At 32.7% G+C, this 7,696-nt stretch overlaps 1 protein-coding gene across 1 annotated transcript in view; it reads right to left on the bottom strand.

Moving 5' to 3' along the window:
• LOC106471561 (glucoside xylosyltransferase 1-like) overlaps positions 1-7,696 on the bottom strand; it is a 22,538-nt gene that overhangs the window by 11,951 nt on the left and 2,891 nt on the right. The window contains exon 2 of the mRNA XM_013932165.2: positions 1,574-1,987. Coding sequence (XP_013787619.2) covers positions 1,574-1,896 — 323 coding nt within the window. The 5' untranslated portion in view covers positions 1,897-1,987. The remainder of the gene's footprint in view (positions 1-1,573; positions 1,988-7,696) is intronic.

Consider the following 7,696-nt stretch of genomic DNA (forward strand, 5'->3'; position numbering starts at 1 on the left):
GCCTTACCCTCATCTACATAACCAGTAACCTTTTCAAAGAATGTCAAAACATTTGTAAGGCATGATTTTCCCTTAATGAAACCATGTTGACTATCCAATAAAACAGTAAACAGTTTTAGAAAGTCAGATAAAAGTCACAAAGCACCTTACATCTGACTTTCTAAACCTTTTCCCACAATTGATGTAAGACTAATAGGCCTATAATTACTGAGACAATTCTTATCCCCACCCTTGAAAAAAAAAGTCGTAACATTAGACACCTTCCAATACTCTGGCACCTGCCTACTGTTCAAGAACTTACAAAAAAAAATAGTAGTAAGTGGCTCACATATTCAATCCTTAATCTCCATCAAAACCCATAATTAATAACATATCCATTAAAAGCTTTGCAATAACTATAAATAGATCCACAAAAAGATCCTGAAAAGAAAGCCACTTTTTTATTAAGATACCTTGCTCTAAATAGTCTATTCAATAGACATCCTTCAATTAAAACTGTTTAAATTTGCATACGAACAAATTTACATTACTCAATATTTATTGTATTCTTAAATTCGGAATAGTATATTAGTATTTGACTTCTGTCTTGTGTAACCTTATGTATAAATGTATTTTTTTTTGTACTTGTTCTTTTCGTAACAAAATTAACGGTTCGACAGTACTTTCTAGTATACTTTGTGTATGTATACTCAGCTCCCATTCTTTTGATTGTTTTAAACCTAAGAAATTCAAATATCATTTAAATTGTCTCATCTGTACTAAATTATCTTCAAACACCTTGTTTTCAGATGTTATTGATGATGAAATAACTGTATTCTCTTAAACACGTGTAAATAAGACTGCTTTTGTCTTACCCATCACTTTCATTACACTCTCAATTATTCAAAGCAAAAATAAACTCAGACACGAGTATTCCAGGTGTAATATTTACATAACTGATATTAAGTTAACTCAATATCTACTTGGGATCTCAAAAAAATCTGGCAATCTTTGCCATATAGTACACAAAATGGAAGTAAAATAATGAAAGGTTTTAGGTTTACACACGACATATATAACTATCAATTGGGTCTATGGATTACATCATTCTTACTTTGTGACTGATGTTTTACAGCATTATGTTTTTAAGCTGTAACTTTGCATAGAAGAACCCATATGTTGAAGGTAAAACCTGTCATCCTGACGTGTATGCAAATAATAGGATGACTTAACGGATTTTCAGCTTTTGGAATGGATTGCCTTCAGGTGTGGTAGACACGAAATAATTGGAACGGTTCAAGTGAAGGATTGAAAACGGGCAGATGAGTGTTTCATCAAATAAATGAAAGAGCCACGATGAGACAAAGGGCCTTTTGTTGTCACTCATCTTTTGTATATTACTCCTTTTCTTGATAACTTCAATTAAAGTCACTCGTGATACACGTAATGTTATAGACACAATATTGATAAGTTGGTGAACACCCACAATAATAATAATGAGAAAATACTGAAATACTTTAGATATAAATAAACACCTGCCTTATAAACAGAAACCAACATCTATAAAAATGTGTAACACAAAATATTTTGTTACCTCACTGAAGGTTTCACGATTAACTTCGAGCTCTTGGTATCAGCATAATTTCTTCTAACCTTTTCTGAAACATATTTAGTACTTTCTTTCTCTCCAGTAGTCGGAAATAATTTATATGTTTTACCTTCGCTTTGCTGATACAGTTTTCCCCGCTGACTTAAATTATTCTCTATCACAGGATTTCCATTTTTTAAGTTTTTATATAGAAACATGATTAAGACAATGATGACAGTAAAAAAAAACAAAAGGCGTGCCACTCTAGAAAGAAACTTTTTACTATGAAAGCTTGATATCATGATATTTATAGTATAAAATCCCAACATAAGAATAACGGTGCTTTAAAGGTTATACTGTAGTGCAGCTCGCTCTTCGTGAAACTTCATAAATGTCCATTACACTTCCCAAAGACTGGACCTGAAAGGGAAAAATATCACTGCATAAACAAACAATTACTTTCAGGTGTATATCTCAATTTGAAGTGGATTAATGTGAAATACTGTGATTCCTAAATATCTTTTAGCCTAATACATAAGGTGCTTGCATCAATTAAAGATAATGATAATATTTAAAGTAAGGCACATATTTACTCTTAACAAAGTTAATAAACAAAAGATGAGAATTCTAAGTAGATGTAAAGCCTCAGACCAGTGCTAGTAAAACCACATTTCTGAGGATAGACTTGATTGTAATTTTTAATTTAAATTACTGTTATATGAAAGTTTATCAGAAAGCCCAATTTTTCATATCATGGTTAAAGATTGTATCAAACCACTTTGATAATTTTAATAATTTCTGAAAAAAAACAAAAACACATTAAACTAGAGGGGCACTCAGTGGAGCACATACCTCCGACACTCAGCTCTCAAAAAATACAAAAATGTCTCTGTATGTATGTCTGTCGTTATAAGTGGACACGGACCATTTTCAGTAGGGCAAGGAAAAATGATATCTTACACAAGTCCATCAAGATTCATCAAAATTTGATAACTTATGACTGAATTACAGAGCAAAAATAGTGTGAAAAATCAGTCCCCATGTTAACAGATAGGTTTTTTTTTTAATTTTTGTGACTTTGACCCTCCAAAAACTAACCACTTCTAAGTTGGGTCATAGTCCAAATGTATACCAACTTTTTCCCAAATCCATTCCACCATTTTCAAGAAATCTTGCTGACAAACATGCACAGGGGTGAAAATATAACCTCCATCCACCTTTGGTGGCAGAGGTAAATATTATTCTTGTAAAATAATATATTTAAAAATGGCAGTTAAAGAAAGTTATGGATATTTTTTTTATCGGTGGTGTACATATGGGAAGGACAGCTTGCAACTCAGTTCCAGCACATGAAAAGGTCCACTTGTGAGGTGTATAAGAGTAAAAGTCCATATACTGATATTCAGTTGCAACACGTATAGGCTCACTCATAAGAAACCCAAAATTAACACATTTAAGACTCAGAGGCCTGCATATTGATACTCAGTACTAAATCGTATAGGCCTGCTCGTAATATATATATATATATATATATAAATTAACACGTTTGGAGCTCAGAGACCCGTCTGATACACAGATGCAATTCGTGAAAGGCTCAACAATTAACAAGGCTAGAGCAGCAAACTTTGGAACTACCCAGAAGCCAACAAGAGAGTACAGTGTCTCGAGATAGGAACAAAAACCAAATGTGGACTTAACGCGGTGCTTGATATATTTACAGAGTAAAAGGCTCGGAAGAAGAGGGATTTTTTCTAGAGGGGCACTCGGTAGAGTGCGTACCTCCATCACTCAGTGTTGATCATATTCAGCCCTCAAAAAATACAAAAATGTGTCCATATATCTGACGTTATCAATGGATATGGACCATGTTTGGTAGCACAACGATGAATAACATTCTCCATACGTCCATCAAGTTTCATCAAAGTTATAGAGCAAAAATTGTGCAAAACATTGCCCCCCCCCCCTATGTTAACAGACAGGGAGTTTTTAGATTTTCATTACTATTACCTTCTAAAAACTAATCACTGCTAAGCCAAATGTATACCAACTTTCGTCTAAATGCATTCAGCCATTTTTGAGAAATCTTCATGACAAGCACACATACACAGGAGTGAAAACATAACATCTGTCCACCTTCAATGGTGGAGGTAATAATGGATATCACATCTTTAGTGAAATACACGTATTATAAGATAAACAAATGACATTTAAATGAATAAATATTAGCCTAAAATTAGAATAATCTGTGAAAAAAACAAAAAAAAAACTTACAGTAGGAGAAGATCAATTATCATTAGCAATAAACACCAATTATCAGTCTGGATCACATATTATACACTATTCTATATTTATATTTAAAAGTTATTAGTAATTACCAAGTAATACTTTGCATGATGTTATACTTAAAACTTATTTTCAGTTCATGCAAGTTATTGTTATTAAATTCTGAGATCAACCTTGACATATTTTCAATTAATTAGACTTATATTTCATTCCTGGTAATCTATAAATGTACTGCCAACTAAAAAACTTCAGAAGTTCAAAAAAATGATAAGACCCCTGTTACTCCCCTTTTATAAGGGAGCTGATAAAAATTGTTCCAGTAATTATTGGTCTATTAGTGTAATATTGGTAGAAGGAAAAGGTTTTGAAAGTCTGAGAAGAGATGTTTCAAAAAGTCAACAACAAAATTATAAATTTTGTTAGATGGTCAACACAGTTTCACTAAGAGAAGATCCACCTTACTAATCTTTGGACAATTCTTTGAAGAGATTACTGCTTACATAGATGAGAGAAAGGGGTAAGAATTTGATGTACATGGATTTTTGAAAGTACGTGACAAGGTGCCACATAAAAGGCTTGTTATAAAATGATCAGAGGGTTGTTATAAAGGTAGTCCAGTCAAACTGAATTAATGTCACAAGTGTGGTAAATAAAGGGGCTCAGTGATAGAGCTGTTGTTCTTTTTGATTTACATTAATGACATGGATAAAGAAATTTGCCGATGATATTAAGATCTTGGATGTTTGTTGTCTGTTACTTTACAAAAAGATTTTTGGTGATTTGGGTGATAAATGACAGGTGGCTTTTAATTACAATATATGCATGATAGTGAATGTGAGTTGTCATAACTTAAATTATAACTTTAATGAGAGTGACCTTAACAGTGTTATGAAAGAAAAGGATCTTATCATTCTGGTTGATCACTTTCTTAATTCCTCTAAGCAATCTGCTGTACTAATGGTAGGACAGATAGCCTTTTTGGTTATATCTACAGAAATAATGACTACAAGTCTAAAGCAGTTATAATTTGATTGTATAGGTCACTGGTTAGATCACACCTGGAGTATTGCGTTCAGTCTTGGGCTCCTTACCTTATGAAGGATTTGAGTATGGAAGTATGTCACACTAATATAATAATAAGTTCGCAAACAATGACTTATAAACATAATGAAGTGATTTATTTTCTTGGGGACATGTTCTAACAGAACATTGGTCTGTCTTCTTCAGGTACAAGAGAGACGAGTATAAATTTTAGTTTGGTAGGAGTCATTTTTAGCTAAGTTTCATTTTTCTAACATGGTGGTCAGCCTTTAGAATGTGTTGCCTCCTGATATGTTGGATACAGTACATTTATGGGAATTTAAGGAAAGGCTTAATACATATTGAAATGATAAAGGCTGGAATTAAGTTTTTTATTATAGTTTAGTTTTGTGAATAGGATGGACTAGATGGACCAACAGGTCATTTGTAGTCCTTGAATTTTATGTTATGTAATTAGCTAGCGAACTCTGACTAATGAAATGAAGAACAAATACTGTTATAAGCTATATTTTTAATATTTTGATTTAGATGGTGGTTTGTTAGAGAGAGAGAGAGAGAAAGAGCACATCATTATCTCTTGATGATAATGTAATAATCTAGGAATTTCATGTAGTAAGTAGAAAACAAGGACAATATGAGTACCAGTAAAGTGAAGCAATGAGCGAAGCAGTAAGTTAATAATTTAGTTCAGTGCCAGTTAGTGAGAGTTATTGTTAGACAATGAGGGTTAGTACATTTGTGTCTGAAATTCTACAAGTGAGTTTATTTGTGAGTTAGGTAGGCATACGTTAGGCTTAGAAAGATCTGTTGAGCATTATTTACTGTTGTATTTGAATTTAACTCTACAAGTAAACCTTGCCTGTAACAAACATTATTCTCGTACTGAAGAAATTAACAATTTATTGTTACTTTGACTGGGCTCGACATTAGTTTTACCAAATAATACACCCAACGATAGTATATGTTACGATAACAAACTACCTAATTCTTGTAATTAGCCACTGAATTCTGACTAACCAAATGAAGCCAGATGCATACATAAACATCAAACCTACGGTGAAAAACCCATTACTTAATTTCTGTAGTGTAAATTTTAATATTAGAAACAAAAAACTCCAAATGTGTTACAGTTATGTGTTTTAGTGGAACACTCCTGAAGAGCACAATGTTGAGTTTTCAATTAAAGAAAAATAACAAATTTGATGTTTTAGGGTTGTACATTTCTTACATTTCTATGGTGAAAATCAGCAAAAAACATTGATTTTATATATATGCAGTTTGTTAAATAGGTTATCTAATGCCAACTGCAGGCTATCATGTATATAGTCTTCTGAACATCAGCTGCATAACAATTGTTACATGACGCACATACGCGGGGGATGGGGAGAGGGTCATCATCATCTAAACCCCCTATTTTTGTGATGTAAAAAAATATTACCAGTAAGTTCGTGTTAGTGTGAATGTTCAATATCTGCTCTCTGCCAGTTGAATAATGTCCCGAGGTGTACACAAACCGAAGAAAGACTGAGTGCTCTGGCCTTTAATATATAATCATTATGACACTGCCATCAACATTGAAACTGTATGCAAGTTATTTATGGAAACAAACCCCAGAAGAATGGAGCACGTTAACATGTTATTTGAGTAATGCATACAGGTACGTATATTATAGCCAATAATTGAAATAGCTAATATACTATCGTTGTACGGAGTTGTCTAAATTAGTGATATAATTTAATAATAAATAACTACTCTGCATGTAGATCGTACAGTATTTTACTATAATAAAACATACATATTTATGCTAATTTATGTCTAGCTCCCCATGCAGTGTTACAACAGAATGATGATTTGTTTATTTTTTATTGGATGTTTGCGGATTTTATGTGAACAGCCATGTAACTGTTTAAGCTATATTTCATGCAAAACTACTTCCAGGAAAATCTCATTGTACCTATGTTTTACAAATTTTTTGGGGAGGCATGCCCCCAGACCCCCATAGCACTAGCATGCTAATTGTGCTTTGCACAACATGTGTTGGCTTTTTGTCTCACTAATTAGAAACCTTCTGTCAAACATTCTGCGTACAGGCCTGATTGTTTATATATTCAAATAAAAATTACTACAATGACCATCATGAAAGTACATTTAGTTTTTACAATATAAATGACCATTCTGGAGCATTATGTTTTACTAATTGCAACTAGAAAAACTAACCAAACCTAACCTAAAGTTATCAGACCTTGCTTATCATAACCTACTGTATGCTAACAGAATATGACTAAGCCTAAATGGTGTAGAGAATAAGCCTATCAATGATGATTCTTTGCACAATCAGGCAAGTGTACACAACAATTAATATTTCTATACTGTTAGTGTTACTCATGTTAAAAAAAGGGAAGAATTTCAAACATTTCACCTCAAAAGAGAAACACATAAAGAAAAGATTACTCAAGACAAGAAAATTGTCACGAGTTATATTTGAATGCCTAAACCCAGGATCTCGAAATTAATACCTTTACCTATTATGCCACTAAGCCCTATGAGTCCTAGGTGATGTAAAAATAATTTGAATAAAACATTATGAGCACATGGTCACCCATTGTGTATATAATCTGTTGAGCAGTAGGTGTATAACCATCGTTTATATATTATATCCACAACAACGGTGTCAACTGAAAAAAAAAAAACTAGTAGTAATAGTATCCATGCACTTTATATTATGATAACATAACGTTTTGGGACAACACGGTACCTACTGGTCCATCTCGGATGTTCCATCCTCTAAACTAAATAAACAAAATT

The sequence above is a fragment of the Limulus polyphemus genome, unplaced genomic scaffold (assembly GCF_000517525.1).
Source record: "Limulus polyphemus unplaced genomic scaffold, Limulus_polyphemus-2.1.2 Scaffold4699, whole genome shotgun sequence".
In the NCBI taxonomy this organism is placed as follows: domain Eukaryota; kingdom Metazoa; phylum Arthropoda; class Merostomata; order Xiphosura; family Limulidae; genus Limulus; species Limulus polyphemus.